This window comes from Oratosquilla oratoria, chromosome 12 (assembly GCF_046742065.1).
Source record: "Oratosquilla oratoria isolate Oo_2021 chromosome 12, ASM4674206v1, whole genome shotgun sequence".
Taxonomy (NCBI): domain Eukaryota; kingdom Metazoa; phylum Arthropoda; class Malacostraca; order Stomatopoda; family Squillidae; genus Oratosquilla; species Oratosquilla oratoria.
The window spans coordinates 39,046,753-39,065,248 of NC_134788.1; the positions used below are offsets into that span (position 1 = coordinate 39,046,753).

The 18,496-nt window shown below is 40.8% G+C and overlaps 2 protein-coding genes across 3 annotated transcripts; both read left to right on the plus strand.

Moving 5' to 3' along the window:
- The first annotated feature begins 129 nt into the window (after positions 1-129).
- LOC143031462 (uncharacterized) lies at positions 130-18,112 on the plus strand. 2 transcript variants are annotated; one of them, XM_076195301.1, is made up of 2 exons: positions 130-478; positions 14,019-18,112. In XM_076195301.1, exon 2 carries the CDS (start codon positions 14,133-14,135, stop codon positions 15,003-15,005), a length of 873 nt encoding a protein of 290 aa, XP_076051416.1. In that variant the 5' UTR covers positions 130-478; positions 14,019-14,132; the 3' UTR covers positions 15,006-18,112. The 2 variants fall into 2 exon arrangements, with proteins under 2 accessions (XP_076051416.1, XP_076051418.1); XM_076195303.1 differs by lacking the exon at positions 130-478 and adding an exon at positions 496-949.
- Positions 8,518-9,314, plus strand: LOC143030342 (uncharacterized). Its single transcript, XM_076193495.1, has 2 exons — positions 8,518-8,551; positions 8,726-9,314. The coding sequence occupies exons 1-2, from the start codon at positions 8,518-8,520 to the stop codon at positions 9,043-9,045; spliced, it is 354 nt and encodes a 117-aa protein (XP_076049610.1). The 3' UTR covers positions 9,046-9,314.
- Positions 18,113-18,496: the final 384 nt, after the last annotated feature.

Sequence of the window (18,496 nt, forward strand, 5' to 3'; positions counted from 1 at the left end):
TATGATTATATACAAAAAGGGGCTGCAGCAGTGCTTCCACTTTTAGGGTAATTACCCTATTTTAGGGTAATCAAGCCTATGCTGGGGTAGAGTTTATGGTAATGTTTTTTTAGAGTAATTGGGCAATGTTTGGGGGTACAAATAGAGAATCTGTGGCAATCAGACACATTCACATTCCCTTAGAACAAAACCAATTTAGATTTTTTTTCGACATTGATAAATAACGAATATATATGATGGACAGGTATGATAATATTCTGTCCAGTAGCTCCTTGCGGTATGACCAACCCCTCCTTCATTCACTACCTGCTAGAGTGCAACAACACTATCGCCCTGAGAGGAGGAAAACGAATCGACGACCGAAGACCGGAGGAGACTGCAAGAGGCCATTACTTTGAGTACTGCCCTGCTGTCTAAATGATAATCTTGACCCGTTTGAATACATATTAGATCACGTCGCCCTCTCCGTTTTTCCAGTGTAAGTCAAGGTGCATGAACATCTCTACGTAACAGATTGTTATCCAGTTCTTCTATCAGCAGTGTTAAATATATTGATATAGGCTAGGAACAATATCCAACAAATCCTACATTAGCAATCAAACCCCACTTATCTTCACATCATAACCGATGTTCTTAACAGCTTTAGTATGCCCGTGAGCAAGACTCCTATTTCACACATGCCCAATCCTGGATGAAAAAAACACAAGTATCGCTATCATCTCGCCACTACTTCCTACATAGAGCAGGACTTTTAAGTAAAGCATAGGTTGTAAGCACAAAACAGATTAGGTACCCCTTGATAGAGCTTATGATAACAAATATTTTCGTTAAGTAGGGGCAAACCATGTAAAAACATTTCTAAAAGTGCCTTTGTACATTTGCAAGAATATTTGAAATATTTTAGACATTTGTGTCATGAAAATTATAAGCAAAGAAGGAAACCACACAGGTAAAGAAAAGATTATTGTTGGCGTTTGCCACAGAGCCTATATGAATAGATTGATGCCTGGAAGTTGCAGGCCATTATGGTTGTAGTTGTCTAGGTGTTGGATACTTGAGAATGCTGTAGGTTAGTAATGAGATCAAATTAGGTCTCGTTCTATTGAAAGAAAGCCAGCGTTTAAAAAAAATTGTAGAGTGAGCTGTCAAATAACAATAGCCCCTTAAGAACTAGGAAGTAGTTAACATTATATGCTGATGTTTTAGAACAACTCCAAGTACTGAATAAGATTTTTGACTTAGGTGTAGAATTAGGTATACGTAAAGATGCCTGCTAATCTATTCTAATCACCACTGATGTTACTATTGATGTGTGGTACTCATATCTGGGGTTGAAAATACTCCGAATGATAAAGCTAGTTGTGATACAGTTAAGAATTGCAGACTTAACATAATGTAACCTAACCTAATTGTTGGTAACTGTAAAGATGCTCGTCTTAGTGTTTTGAAAATTGTTGCTGACGTTACTATGAAATTATTGTATTTAAACATGGGCTAGCAGATGATATAGGGAGGGTTGCAGACTGGCAAACATATTTGTGTATACTTAAAATTATGTAGAATCATAACTATACATTATTGTAAAAGATATATATATGTAGGGAAGAGAATGAAAATGATCTTGTATTAACTTCTCTTGCATTGAATGCAAGAAACAAAATTAACAAATACCATTGAAAAATCTAACCTAATTGTTGGTAACTGTAAAGATGCTCGTCTTAGTGTTTTGAAAATCGTTGCTGACATTACTATGAATTTATTGTATTTAAACATGGGCTAGCAGATGATATACAGGGTTGCAGACTGGCAAACATATTTGTGTATCCTTAAAATTATGGAGAATCACAACAATACATCATTGTAAAAGATATATACATGTAGGGAAGAGAATGAAAATGATCTTGTATTAACTTATCTCGTATCGAATACAAGAAGCAAAATTAACAAATACCATTGAAAAATCTATTTGCCATGAGGGAGAGAGGGACTGGGTAGGTTAGATATGGTCAGAATAGGAGAATACTGTGCTTGGTTTATCGTTTATTTGAACAGTGTTGTCATTTCTTTCATTAATCACTGGCTTTGCATGCTTCTCTAAATTGCAATACTTATTTCCCAATGCAGTCCCCAGATGGGGGTGGGGGTTTAGTACAAACAAGTGATTTCCAATTGAAATGGAACACCCAATTTGGTCAAATCAACAGGAAAAGTGTTGGGAAAAAGATATGGATCATGTCAAGAACAGTGACCCCAATGATCCTCATCTAAAGAATGGCTATCCCAACATAACCTAACCCAACCCACAGTATTCCCTAATTCAGATAATGTCAAGATTAGCGAACCCAACATATCTATATCAAAAACAGCAAACCTGATTATACTAATGTAAAGAATAACGAACCCAATAATCTTTTAAAGAATAGCGAACCCTGCTGTGATTGTGTTCTCTAATCTTAGGTATGGTCAGAATTGGAGAAAACTGTGCTTGTTTTACTGTTTGTTTGAACAATGTTGTCCTTGTTTCTGTCATTAATCACTGGCTTTGCACTCCTCTTTAATTCAAACTACTTGTTTCCCAATGCTGTCCCCAGACATGACTGGCATGGTTCTGATGGAAACAGAACACCTGATTTAATGAAATCAACAGGAAAACTGCTGTAAAAAAAATAATAATAATCAAATCTAGTAGCTTTTTGGGTGTTTTGTTGAAATTGGGATTTACATCCTTAAGTGTAGTGTGACTTTAGATAATGTAATACATTGTTTCTTCACCTAATTTACCTCAAGTTCATTGTGTGAAGCTCTTGTAAACCAGTAAGGTGATATTTTTTAAAGTCAGGTATTATGTGCAAAATGCCACAAGACAAAGGTAATCCCTGTATAAAAACACAAACAATTGCATATTTTGCACTTCTATTTTAGTTCCTAATAGAGAAATAGAAAACTGTACATATAATGTTAAAATGAATTAAGCTGATGACATTAAATTGTTGATGCTCTAAGTTGATCGGATGTTGAAACTAGTACCTGCAAAGAATTCCTCATTTGACCTTGGGAGACGACATTTTTGAAAGTTCTTTTGCTCCCATCTCTGACGTTTCTATGTAGGTTGGCAGGTTGCATCCTGTGCAATTATTGGCCATATTATTGTCTTCCCTTTTTAGGGAATTAATTAGGGTGGCCATGCCAAGGAGGTATTATTTCCCAATCAAAACAATAATAATGATAATAATAATAAAATGAAAAATAGAATAATAGTTGTTCCACTTTTCATACAGTGCGTGATGGCTTTATATTACTTTGGTCATACTCTGATTTAAAATTAATTTCTAATTGGACAATTATAATGGATTAAAAAAAAAATTATTTGTTCTTGTTATCATACTATACATCCATTTAATTTTTGTATGGTATTAATGTATACATGAAATAGAGGTGCAAAACTATACTTTTTGTGCAATTTTGATAAATGAAATAGAAGTGCAAAATATAATGATTTTATCCTTGATGCATATGAATTATTTATTCTACATCTATAGAAATTGTGTTATGATAAGCAAGAAAATATAGAACTGTGGACATTGTCATGTGGCATTTTGTTGCATATCCTTTCCAACTTGTCAGTTTCTGTATCAACGGATGAAGGTCTGAAGGAATGAAATGGTAGGCCTAATACCCAGAAGATGTTGATGGGCCTGGTCCTATCTGCCAGGCCCCAGTACACTTAGCAGGGGTGGATTTGGTTTTATACTGTTGGGAAAAAAAAATCTGTACGACCACCAATATAGACCACGTCCACAGTGCATGGATGGTTCATCTGTTCACGCAAGGAGGAATTAATGTGTTTTACTAACCATCCTTAGGGGTACTCGTTGGATAGCCCCTAGACTCTTTTAGGAATGTCCCCTTTGGGGCTACAGGGAGAAGGATGCCTAGTCCTAATCTCTGTCCCGTTTTTGTCACCTCTTATGACCCAAGTGGGGAAAAAGCCCTTGGTATATGTATGTACTGACCATCCTTGTGTTTTACCATCCTTGTTTTGGTTTGTTTAAAAAAGTCAAAGTGATAGTCAAAACCTACATGTCAGGTTCATCAAAGTCCATGTGCCCAGCAGTATCTGGCACGTCTGGTTCCTCCTCACTACTACTACACCCAAGGCCCAAGGTTTTGTCCTACTTTGGCTCAGATAATGCAACTCCTCGGGTAGAGACGCAGAGACGTCTGAGACAGGTTCAGCCTGGGCTGATGCCGCCATACTGGACAACCACTCACTTAGACACCGACATCTTTAGTCATGGCTCAGTTCATTTGTGTCCCTCTGTTCACCACTTGTGGCCTTATGGAAACCTGTACAGGTTTTTGAAACTTTGGACTTGGTGGTACAAATACAAAGCCATACATGTAGCAAATATTCACCAGCCCTTTGAAAACCTTCTCAATTGACCTTTAACTCCATACTGCTGCCGAGTTCATTGAGATACTGAAAACTACTACATTAGCACTTGTCCCCTTTTCCCATGTAAAGTGGAACTATACAAGTACTCCAGTCCTCCGGCACTCTACTCTCTTTTAGACAAACATTAAACAACCTCACCAGCCAGTCCACCATAACTGTCATTTTCTTGGCACTTGTCACTGCAACTGATTTCCCCTCCCTACCCTTCTTCACATATAGCAACTTCCTAAAATACTGTGCCCATCTTCCTCTTACCACCATCTCTTCCATTATCATCTCTCCGTCTGCATCTTTTACCTTTTCTTCTCTACTTGATTTGGCTCCTGTTCCTTTCTTGATTTCTTTCCAAAACATCTTTTGTTTCTTTCAAAAATGTGTTATACTCTTACCCCATTTCACAGCTCCCTCTTTGCTTCCTTTATCTTGTGCTTTACTTTTTCTGCTTTCTATGTACCTCTCATATGATTCATCCTATTTTGTAAACAATCTGTGAATGCTTAGTTCTTGTACAACTTTCTCTGCTTCTTCATCCCACCACTTGCTTATCCTTCTATTTGATCCCATCCTGCTTGTTTCACACACCAACTTTGGACATCTTATAACTCCGTACTTGAACCCTCCCCATTCCTCCTCCACTCCTCGTTCTACTCTATCCTTCACTCCGTCCCATTGCTTAAATGAAATTCTTCAATCTTATGCCCCTTTAATAGTTTTGGAGGAATACCTCAAGGGCTCATCAAGTTGTGGACTACATTTTTCCAATTCTTTTTTGTATCCTTATTATCAGTTCCTGATCTAATGATACATACATACACCAAGGCTTTTTCCCCCTTACTAGGGAGGTAGCCAAAAAGGAAAAGGCATATAATCATTCCCACCCATTTCATCCCCGAAAACACTCCACACCCCTCCACCCTCCCTCCCATCTTAGCACCTCCTGGATGACGGGTCATCCCTACACCTTGTCCACTGCCCTGGGTCAGAAGCAGTGTCGCAAGACACAGCACATCCACAGCAAGGCAGCTTCATTAAATCGGCGACCCCCCCTCTCCGTCCCCCCATATAAAGGAGAAGACGGGGAGAAATCCCTTCGGGCTGCGTCAAAATATTGCTCACACACACTACCTCATCCCCCATCCCCCCATCCATTCCACCTCATGCATCACAACATTTTTCCATATACAACCATTCTCCATTCACCCCTGTCTTCTGTCCTCTCCCGTCCTTCCTTAACAGACATTCCCCTCTTCCCCAAAGCCCCCTTCACCCCATCCATCCACCTCATCGTAGGACGTCCCCTCATGTTCACTCTCCCCACATCTGCCTTCCATACCTCTTTTACTAGTCTTTCTTCACTCATTCTTTCCAGTGTCCAAACCATCCCAATACTCTTTCATCAACCCTATCTCCCAACTCCCTTTCCACCCCTGTTCTCCTCCTCACCTCCTCATTTCTCACTCTATCTAGCCTAGTAACCCCCATCATACTTCTCAGACACTTCATCTCAAACACATTCAAGCTCCTTCTCTCTTCCTCTCTTATGTTCCATGTTTCTGCTCCATACAGTGCTGTTGTCACAATCACTCCTTCATACAGTCTCCTCTTAGCATCCATTCCCAAATGTCTATTCCTCATTACACTTTTTAATCCACCAAGGCATTTACTCGCTTCTCTCAATCTACATTCCACCTCCACCTTTACTCCACCTTTTCCTGCCACATTTGCACCCAAGTATCTAAAACTATCCACTTCCTCCAGTTGCTCTCCCTTAATGCTCACTTCCAGATTACTGCCACTTTCGCCCCTTGTACATCTCATCACCTTACTTTTACCCATATTTATCTTCAGATTTCTTCTATCACACACTCTCCCAAACTCTGTCACCAATTTCCTCAATCCCTCCTCCGATCCTGCCACAAGCGCAGTGTCATCCGCCAACAACAACTGGCTCACCTCCCACTTTTCTCCATTTTCTTTAACCATCTCCAATCCCTGGCCCACTACCCTTGCATTTACATCTCGCACTACCCCATCCATGTATAAGTTGAACAGCCAGGGTGACATAACGCATCCTTGTCGAAGTCCCACCTCTACCTCAAACCACTCACTCTCTCCATTTCTAATCCTGACACATGCTCTACTACTCTCGTAAAAACTCTTGACAGCTCCGAGAAGCTTTCCTCCTATCCCATATATCCGCATAACCTCCCACAGTGCCTTTCTGTCTACCCTGTCGTAAGCCTTTTCCAGATCCATAAAGGCCCAAAAAACATCCTTCCCCTTTCTTATAGCTTTCTCACATATCTGTCTTACCACAAAAATCTGATCTACACACCCTCTACCTGTCCTAAATCCTATTTTGTAACCAATCTGTGTAAGCTCGCTTCTTTTCTTCTACAACCTTCTTCATTTCCTCATCCCACCATTCACTACCCTTCCTTCTATTTCCTCCTGTCCTTCTTGTTCCACACACCATCTCTGCACACTTTTTGACTCCCTCCTTGAACCATCCCCATTCCTCCTCCACACCTACCTCTACTCTATCCTTCACTCCCTCCCACTCCTCCCTCAGCTTCCTCTTGTACTCCTTCTCCTTTTCCTTTTCCTTTAAAGAGTTCACTCTAAGCACCTCCCTATCCTCTGTCCCTTTCCTCTTTCTCCATCTATCCTCCACTCTCAACTTACCTTCCACCAGAAAATGATCTGATATTCCCCCACCCTCTCTCCTTAGCACATGTACATCCTTAACTCCTCCTATCATAAACCTATTTACCACTACATAGTCCATTAAAGCTCTATCTACTACCCTTCCCTCCACCACCCTCTCCCATGTGTACTTATGCTTGACTTTCTTCCGGATACTAGTTCATTAATACTGCAGGTAATATTGATCAACCCTGTCATTGGTTGGGAAATATCCCTAGATAGTGCATCTGTTGCAATGTTCTTCCTACCTGGAATGTATTCGAACTTAACCTCATAACATGGAAGTGCAGTAAACCACCTGGCTAATCTGCCTCTAAGATTCTTATGTTTGAATAAGTTCTGAATAGCTGTATGATCAGTCCACACTCTGATTGGATATGCCAGTATCATATCTCCAAAACTCTCTTGTGAATATATCGCTGCCAATGTTTCCCTTTCTGTAATGGAATAGTTTCTGCATAGTTACAAAGTCTCAATGTGAAAGGTATCAGTTGCAATTTTATAATTTTCACGTTTTGATATTTTCTATTTGCTGGAAATTTACTATAAGCCTAGCCCTACCCTTCTCAGGATCTACATTTTCTTTCAATATGTCTTTTTTCTTTCACCTATTTTTTGACACTGTTAATGTTTTATTTATGTTGATGAATCCCACCCTATTGGATTTTCTTCCCCCTAAAAATTTGGGACATGTGACTGCGAAGTAATAACCTCATGACGGAGAACTTCCGTGGTCGTCCATTACAAGTATAATACATGTGAATTTGTACCTTCTTTGTTGATAATGTCGATTCACTCCTTCTCTTCATCTTGTAGTCGTCCCTAAAGACGTACTGGCGCACACGTCAGAAAGACGTCCTTGTCCTTGTAATCGTCCCTCTCCTTCACTAGCTCGTCCTCGTACCAGGGTGGGGATTGACGTGCACTACGTGGTCCCGTCTGTTGCCTGGAGTTTGTGAGTAGTGGCTTGCATTTTCTTTGTAGACAAATGATCTTGTTTGGTTCTTGAAAGACGTTGCGTACGATGAATGCTTGGCACGTATGTCGTTGCGTGCGTTGAGTGCTTCTGTTCGGAGATGTTTTATTTGCGTGCGTTCTTTCCCTCGGTGCCGCCACTCGCCACTGTTGCCACTGTTGCCGCCCTTGGGGTACTCACTTATGGAAATGGCGACTCGCTTCTTTTAGTTATAGTCTTTTGTCAAGGAGAAAGAAAATGTAGTAATCTTCTATATCTTATGGTAAGTCGAATTGTACACAACGCTCTCTCCTCGAGGTTCTTCAAATGAATCCCCCCAAAAACACGTATGCAAGATTCTACGTGAGCTTTGCAGTAACATAAAGATTTCCTTAGTCCAATGATCATTTTATATTCAAGCTCCTCCCCAAAGGGTGTGAATTTACATTCGTGAACAAATTGAATTTTCTCCATCTTTTCCCAGGAAAGCGTGGTCCTAAATATCGCACAACGACCCACTGTGGAGATTAGCCTTTCGAATGTGGCATGTGTGAAGTAGCTTTCTGACAAAAGAGTGCTCTAAAATACCAGGCGATGCTGACCCACAGTGGGTGGGGAGAAGCCTTTCCAATGTGACCTGTGTGATGCAACTTTGTCACGAAAGGAGCACCTCAAACGTCACATGATGAGCCACATTAGAGAGAAGCCTTTGAAGTGTGACCTGTGTGATGCAGCTTACTCAGAAAGGAGTGCTCTCAAATATCACATAATGACCCATACTGGAGAGAAGCCTTTCAAATGTGACCTATTTGATGCAACATACTTGGAAAAGAGTGCTATTAAACACCACATAATGACCCACACTGGAGAGAAGACTTTCCAATGTGACATGTGTGATGCAGCTTTCTCACGAAAGAGTGATCTCTAATGTCACATGATGACCCACAGTGGACAGAAAAAAATCTTAACATCATCAATAAAAACTTCACATTCTGTTCTTTTTTTGGAACTTTTTTTGAGCTTAGACATAATAAGGCAGTTGGACCCTAAGTTAAGTAGTTCCTCTTGGTCAGGGGTGAGAATGTTGGTTGAATTAATGTAACAGTTTAAATGGGATGGGTAATATGGCCGCCATTCAGATTAATACATTTCTTTTGATTAGCTCTAGTGATGGAATTTTACACAAGTAAATGCAAGGTTATGCACATAGGTAAAAATAACAGTAGGTACGATTACAAGTTATAAATTCGTTAACAAAAGTGGATAGTGAAAAGGATCTCGGGTTAATTATCAGTAACGATCTTAAATCATCTAAACAGTATATTTCAGCCTCTGAGAAAGCAAACAAGATTCCAGAACTGATTGCGTGATCTTATGACTTCAACCACGATTGGAATATGCCGTTTTCTTGTGGTCACTGACTTTCATTAAAGACGTTGACAGATTGGAAAAAGTACGGCGGCGAAAATCAATTAAAACATATGAATTTATTTTCCCTAAAAAGCGTAGACTCAGGTAACTTGATATAGGTCTAAGTTTCTGAAAGGAATTGACAACATTAAAAGTGACATTTTTTTCACACTATTGGTTATTTCTCAATTTGATTATCGTTATTTATCTGTCCATTTATTATTATTTACTATTTACCTGATAGATTGAACTTGATAGATTTACCTGATAGATTTAACTTGATAGATTTAACTTGACTTTAACTTTAACTTGACCTATTTATCTATTTATTTTTATTATTTTCATATTTATCGTCATTATAGTTTTTTCGCATCCGACCGAGTTATGGACCAAAAGGTCTCCTGTTGGCATGCTTCTCCTTTGTAATCCTTTGAACTTGAAATGGTTTGGTGTAGGGATGGGACATGGAAGCACCCACTCAACAGGAGGGCGTAGTGTACCGCATTGGATGTTTGCATTTTCATGTAGATTACATAGGAGAAACGCATAAGAACCTCGCCACTAAAATTGAAGAACATAAACAGGCAGTTAAGTGGAAAGATGCAGCCTCAGCACTTTATAAACACATGAACGAACTACAGCACAACACTAACTGGGAAGGAGCGACAGTGGTACACAGAGGCAACTCGAAGAAAAGGAGACTGTTCTTAGAAGCGTGGACGACAAAAGAAATTAGCGTAAATAGGTGCATAGACTTAATCCCAATATACTTTGGCACTAGGAACACAATGACACACTCAACATAACGTGAGAGAGTACATGGTGAACAAAGGTCTTAGTGTGTATGAATGTGATTTGTTTCCTTTTTCGTGCAAGTGTGTATTTCACTTTTTCACTTGTACAAGTTACATTTTATTGTATTCATTTGTTAACGTAGGAGAAAGCTTGTTGGGACGTTTTGTCTTCCTTTTTGTTTGTCTTTAGCCCAAAAAGTCATCTGAGAAGCGCTCCCCATGTGATGTTCGCAAGATTTTGACAGCAAAGCAAGTAGTGTGCCTCTACGTGAAATGTTGCTTCAATTGGTCTAGTTTTTCATTGGTTCCGATCGCCGCTGCCAAATTGGTAGATACAAATTAGGAGACGTATCTGGGTAGATATAAATGAGTGCATAGAGGGATTAGGGAGAAATGTCAATGTAGTTGTATTGGGAGACCTAAATGCCAGAGTAGGAAATTAACCAATTGACGGAGTGATTGGGAAGTATGGAGTTCGAGGCAAAAATTGTAGTGGAGAGTTGATGGTAAAGATGTGTCTTGAAAGAGAGTTGATGGTAGTAAATACAGTGTTTAAGACGAAAGTCAAGCATAAATACATATGGGAGAGGGTTGTGGATGGAAGGGTGGCAGATAGAGCGTTAATGGACTATATAATGGTGACTAGGAGTATTGTAGGAAGAGTTAAGAATGTACATGTTCTAAGGGAAGAGAGTGGGGGAATATCAGATCATTTCCTGTTGGAAGGTAAATTGAGAGTGGAGAAAGAGGAAAAGTGCAGAAGGTAGGGAGGTACTTAGAGTGAACTACTTAAATGAAGAAAAAAAAAGGAGAATGAGTATAAGAAGAAGTTGAGAGAGGAGTGGGAGAGAGTAAAGGATAGAGTAGAACTAGGAGTGGAGGAGGAATGCGGATGGTTCAAGGAGGGAGTCGTTAGGTATGCAAAGATGGTGTGTGGAACAAGGAGGGCGGGAGGAAATAGAAAGAAGGGTAGTGAGTAGTGGGATGAGGAAGCAAAGAAGGGTGTTGAAGAGAAGAAGCAGGCATTCAATTAGGACGTGTGATTCGTATGAGAGGTACAAAGTAAAGAGAAAGGAAGTTAAGTATAAGATAAAGGAAGCAAAGAGGAGAGCAGATGTGAAATGGGGAAAGAGTATGACAGAAAATTTTAAAATTAATAAAAAGATGTTTTGGAAGGAAGTTAAAAGAGGAAGAGGAGGCGAATCAAGGAGAGAAGAAAAGGTAAAAGGTGCAGATTGAGAGATAATAATGGAAGAGAAGGTAGTGAGAGGAAGGTGGGCAGAGTATTTTAGGGAGTTGCTAAATGTGAAGGAGGATAGGGAGGGAAAGGTAGTTCCAGTGGGAAGCGCAAAGAAAATGAGAGTGATGAGTCAGGAAAATGGAGGAGAAACAGGGAAGGATGAAGTGAAAGCAACTGTTACGATGATGAGAGCAGGTAAGGCACCTGGGTTGGATGGATACCATGCAGAATGTCTGAAGAAAGGAGGTACAGTGATGGTGGACTGGCTGGTGAGGTTATTTAATGTTTGTTTAAGAGATGGTAGAGTGCCAGAAGACTGAAGGAGTGCCTGTATTGTTCCGCTTTACAAAGGAAAGGGGGACAAGTGTGAGTTTAGTAGTTACAGAGGGATCAGCTTGTTGAGTGTAGTTGGGAAGGCTTATTGGGGGGGTCTTGATTGAGAGGATTAGGAGAGGAACAGAGGGATTAATTGGTGAGGAAGAGTGTGGTTTTAGGACAGGCAGTGGTCGTAAAGATCTTTTTTTTTTTTGTGGTAAGACAGATATGTGAGAAAGCTATAGGAAAAGGTAAGGATGTTTTTGGGCTTTTATGAATCTGGACAGGGTAGACAGGAAGGCACTGTGGGAGGTACTGCAGATATATGGGATAGGAGGAAAGCTGTTAAGAGCAGTCAAGAGTTTTTATGAGAGCAGCAGAGCTTGCGTTAGGATTAGAAATGGAGAAAGTGAATGGATTGAGGTAAAGGTGGGACTCCGTCAGGGGTGTGTTATGTCTCCCTGGCTGTTCAATCTTTACATGGATGGGTTGGTGCGAGAGGTAAATGCAAGGGTAGTGGGTCAGGGGTTGGAGATGACTCAAGAAAATGGAGAAAAGTGGGAGGTGAGCCAGTTGTTGTTTGCCGACGACACTGCGCTTTTAGCAGGATCAGAGGAGGGATTGAGGAAGTTAGTGACAGAGTTTGAGAAGGTGTGTGAAAGAATAAATATGGGCAAAATTAAGGTGATGAGATGTACAAGGGGAGAGAATGACAGTAGGCTGGAAGTGAGCATTAAGGGTGAGAAACTGGAGGAAGTGGATAGTTTTAGATACTTGGGTGCGATTGTGACAGGAAAGGGAGGAGTGGGGGTGGAGGTAGAATGTAGATTGAGAAAAGCTAGTAAATGCCTTGGTGGATTAAAAAGTGTGATGAAAAATAGACATCTTGGAATGGATGCTAAGAGGAGGTTATATGAAGGAGTGATTGTGCCAACAGCAATGTACGGGGCAGAAACACGGAACATGAGAGAGGAAGAAAGAAAGAGCTTGAATGTGTTTGAGATGAAATGTCTGAGAAGTATGATAGGGGTTACTAGGCTAGATAAAGTGAGAAATGAGGAGAACAGAGGTGGAAAAGGAGCTGGGAGATAGGGTTGATGAAAGAGTATTAGGATGGTTTGGACACATGGAAAGAATAAGTGAAGAAAGATTAGTAAAAGAAGTGAGGAAGGCAGAGGTGGAAGGAGTGAATATGAGGGGGCATCCTAGGATGAGATTGATGGATGGGGGATGAAAGGGGCTTCACAAAAGAGAGGAATGTCTGTAGAGGAAGGACAGAAGACAGAGGTGAATGGAGAAAGGTTATGTATATATGAGGCTGTGATGCATGAGGGGGAGTGGGTGGGGGGATTGGGGGTGAGGAAGTATGTTTGAGAAAAAATTTACACAGCCCGAAGGGATTTCTCCCCATCTTCTCCTTTCCTGGATGAGGTGACGGAGAGGGAGGGTCGCCGAATTTACGAAGCGGCCTTGCTGTGGATGTGCTATGTCTTGCGACACTGCTTGTGACCCAGGGCAGTGGACAGGATGCAGGGATGACCCGTCATCCAGAAGGTGCCAATATAGGAAGGAGGGTGGAGGGGAGTGGAATATATGGGAAATGAAATGGGTGGGAGTGATTTCTATGCCTTTTTCTATTTGGTTACCCCCCGTGTAAGGGGGAAAAAGCCTTTGGTATATGTATGCATGTATGTATATGTATCAAACGTGTTCAGTGTTTACATTCTCTCATGCCAGACATGCAATTACTATAGACATAAACCGTTACTCGATAAGATAATCTTAAAAGTTTGTTTTGGTACTGGTTGATTTTTTTTTTTTTTTTTGGGGGGGGGGGCTGGGTTGAGTCTAATCTAACCCCCACTTCCATGTTGGTGCCAGTTCCACTACGAAGTGCATCGTAGGTAATTAATAGTTATTCCTCTAAGTAGGAGAGAAGTTTGGAATTTCAACCCACAACTAGGCTAACAAAGCAAATGCCGCTACAATGACCAGTTAACCATTTTGATAATCGGTTTTACTATGTGTTTTAGGCAAATTTTTCTTATAATAGAGGATGGCATGTATGAAATGGTTTGTGTTCAAAACACCAACAATCCTACTATTACATATCTCAAAAAGTTAATCTACTTTTTTTTTCAGAAAGGTAACTATCGACAAAGAAAACCCGATGTGGCACCTATAGCTTCACAAGTCATCTTAAACATCAAGTGATGACCCACACAGGAGAGAAGCCTTTCTAGTGTGACCTATATTATGCAAAAGACTCACATCTATCACATGATGACCCACATGGTAGAGAAGTTTTTCCAGTGTGATTCTGCTTTCTCACAAAAGCGTAATCTCAAACATCACATGATGACCCACACAGGAGAGAAGCCATTCCAGTGTGACTTGTGTGATTCCGCTTTCTCACGTAAGGGTCACCTCAAAAGACACATGATGACCCACACAGGAGAGAAGCCATTCCAGTGTGACCTGTGTGATTCTGCTTTCTCACGAAAGGGTCACCTCAAAAGTCACATGATGACCCACACAGGAGAGAAGCCATTCCAGTGTGACTTGTGTGATTCCGCTTTCTCACATAAGGGTGATCTCAAACGTCACATGATGACCCACACAGGAGAGAAGCCATTCCAGTGTGACTTGTGTGATTCCGCTTTCTCACATAAGGGTAATCTCAAACATCACATGATGACCCACACAGGAGAGAAGCCATTCCAGTGTGACTTGTGTGATTCCGCTTTCTCGTATAAGGGTAGCCTCAAAAGTCACATGATGACCCACACAGGAGAGAAGCCATTCCAGTGTGACATGTGTGATTCTGCTTTCTCACGAAATGGTGATCTCAAATGTCACATGATGATCCACACAGGAGAGAAGCCATTCCAGTGTGACTTGTGTGATTCCGCTTTCTCACGTAAGGGTGACCTCAAAAGTCACATGATGACCCACACAGGAGAGAAGCCATTCCAGTGTGACTTGTGTGATTCCGCTTTCTCGTATAAGGGTAACCTCAAAAGTCACATGATGACCCACACAGGAGAGAAGCCATTCCAGTGTGACCTGTGTGATTCTGCTTTCTCACGAAAGGGTGTTCTCAAAAGTCACATGATGACCCACACATAATGTGACATGTGTGATTCCGCTTGCTCACAAAAGGGGGTTCTCTAACATCACATGACTACCCACGCAGAAGAGAAGCCATTCCAGTGTGGTCTGTGCAGTAAAGCTTTTTTTTCGCGTAAGGGTCTTTTCAAACGTCACGTCACACCATTACCCATACAGGAGAGAACCCATTGCAGTGTTACCAGTGCAAGAAATATCTTTCACGAAAAACTGTTCTCAAATGTCACAAGATGATCCATAAATGGTTAAGGCTTTTACAGTGTGTCCTGTGGGATGAAGCTTTCTGATATAAGGATGATTTGAAATAGCACGTGATGACCCACTCCGAAAAAAAGGCCTTTCCAACAGCTTGAAGGAGCAGTATCTAACAGCATATGATAATGAGCGGAAGTGAGAAGACTTTCTTGTATGACTTGTGCGATACAGGTTTCTCGCGAGATGCTTTCAAATGCCACATGGTAATTCGTTCCCATAGCAACGGAATCACCCTGTTATTTCACCCCTACCACATCCTCCAGGTTTTAGCGGGAAAGGATGGCGTGTCCCCAGCTTGGTTATCTACTCTTCAGTGAAGACGAAGTTTTATACTGGGGAGTGACCAAAAAATTTCAGCTTTTTTTAAGGGAGAAACTGGGAGAGTTTGAACAATCCCATAACACCGGAAATATAATTAGGAATACCCGTCTAGGACATTGGCTGCACGTTATTGTGATAAAGTAGCATGCAGTTGATACTCTAAGGGTCTGTGTGGGGCGCCCCTATGGACCAGAGCCACACACCATTTTGTCTGTTCTAGAGGAGGACTCTTTTCCCAGAGAAATGATGACACTTTAATTATACTGTGACTGTCCCTCCGTTATGCTGTCCCCCAACCCCTTGTTATTGTCCTGTTCCACTTCTCTGAATGTTCATTTCCTTTTTGTCGCCTACCCTGTGGTAGGGGACAAAATGCTGCCACCAAGTATTCCCACTTGAATCGTAAGAGGCGAGGAAAACGGGACGGGGATTGGGACAATTAGGATGTGTGACGACATACGAGGGACGGACGAAGCCGATGTCAAGGTTGAGTAATGGGATGGCGGTCAGTTATAGCTTGGAGGAAGCGGTATACAGCTAGAGTAGTATGCATGAAAATATAGATGTAAGTGCTACCACTGTCGCCGCCCTTGTAATCCTCACTTTGTGGATATGGCGACTCACTTCTGTTAGTTATGATCTATTGTCCAGGAGGATGAAAATGTAGGAATCCCCCGAGAGGACATATGCAAGGTCTTTGCGAACTATGCTTGCCAACTACAGTGAGTGTAAAGGCCTAGCTTGAGTTGTGCGCACTCCCCTCCCCCCTTCTTTGGGAGCGAGCGCCGCGGAGGGTAGGGTGAGGCGCGACTGACGTGAGCGCTATTTGCAATAGTTTCACAGACTTGTACATCGGTTATCATGCTTTCGTGGCTAGCGATCAATAGATCGAGCATGTTTCCATGTCTTGTGGGCTCTTTTACATGTTGAACTAGGTAATTGTCTCCGAGAAAATCCATCAAGCGACTACCTATATGGCCGTGTAGGGTCATCCAATCAATGTCAATGAAATTGAAATCACCCATTATGAATAGGTCCCGGTTGCAGAAACTAGACAGTTCTTGAAACAACAGCTTGTCGTCTGCCAATGATATAATGTCTTTGGCCTATATATTGCACCTACATTCATTTTTTGTCCATTTGTTTGGATTAGTTCTACCCACAAACTATCATATGCATCCTGTTTCACTTTAAAACAGAAGCATGGACATTGCTCTTAACGTACAACAGAACCCCCCCACCTTTCTTGTGATTTATATCTTGATGAAAGTGTTCGAATCCCGCAATATTAAATTCAGCTTCAAACTCTCCGCCATTTAACCATGTCTCGGTTATTCCTATTATATCGAGGTTTTCGCTTTTGACATATACGCCTGTATTTCTTGTATGTACTATATAAAATAAAAAATGTGATGGTTTGTATGTGTGATATAAAAAGAGTCATATTAAAATATTTAGAAACTGTGAACTTTTGTTGTATTTTTCCATTGACCTCCTCAGTACGCGTCAAATTATGGCGGGAAGCATCAGGTGCCTGATGCACGATGATGCATCACAATACTCGCGTTATACAGCAGTATTACTCGTTCTCTTCCACTCTGAATGTTATAACCACAGAAAATAGGATCAGGCCAATTCACAGAGTTTTGGAGTCACCCGACCACAACTACAAAATAAATATAACCCTGACGCAGATGCCGGCATCCTCATGTAGGTATAGGGACAGTTTCCCACATATTCCGCCATTGTCACTTTGTCACATGCAAGAGGACACCTTCCAACATTTTGTAAATTTCCTAATAATTATTGATATGCGCTAAGGATAATGTGACTTATGAATATCACAATTCAAAATCAGAAATCAATATATTAAAAGAAAAATATGAATGAAATGGAAATGCCCATTATTATCGAGTCCTATATCAACGTATGAAATTATAAATATTTCAGTGATTTATGATTATATACCAAAAGGGGCTGCAGCCTGATAACAGTCATGAAGGCGACTGCCAATTACCGTCATACCTTTTCACGCAGCTCCCGACACCAACCACGAAGAATAGTGGAGTTAGACGAAAGCCTTTATTCGCTTCACTGTTGTAACTAAGGTAGAACTTTGTACATCACACGGTAGAGCGGTCAGTCCCCGTTCCCTCGCTTGCATCCTATACAATCGTCAGATTCGCAAGACTCGGGTTGGGGTACAAGTGCTGAGGGAAAGTAGTAGGACGGACGGCAGGAAAGAGGCTGCGAGTACTGCGGTACGACCAAGTCCTGTGTTGCCGTTCGTAGAATTTTTGATGCGGAATGTAGCATAATGACGATATCTGGCAACTGCCTGTAGCTTTTTTTTTTTTTCCTCATTCGCCACTTGGCAAAAGATCGACATAATAACTACCTATATAGTATGTAAATGTTATTAATACGGATGTTATAAGAAGTAATTAACAAATTGTATTCATTTGATTGATGAATGGCTTACTACAAATATATATAGCAGACATAATAGGGTAATTTCAAATTCCTCTCTCCGTAGAATAAAATTCCCCATAGAAAATTCAGCTTTTTATAGTAAATTCATCTGAATAGGGGGCACTCCAAAGTAAATGGAATGCATATCTTGAACTTGTGTATTTTTGTCAGAGTGAAAAGCTATCCTTCTAATATTTTGGATGTACTTAGAAATTTATTCAGCATCCAGCTCTAATATCTTTAAATTACTATTGTAATCATTAACATTAATTATAATGAAACCCATAAAAATGACTTTATTCGTCAACAAACACATGTAAAAATGTTACCATGTCAATTCATGTCCCTACCCTCGCTATCGGACACGGGATCTAGAAAATTCTTTGTTTTTCTCGCGCCCGCGTGGTCAGATAGGGTGAAAAGATGCCACGTAACCACGGCCA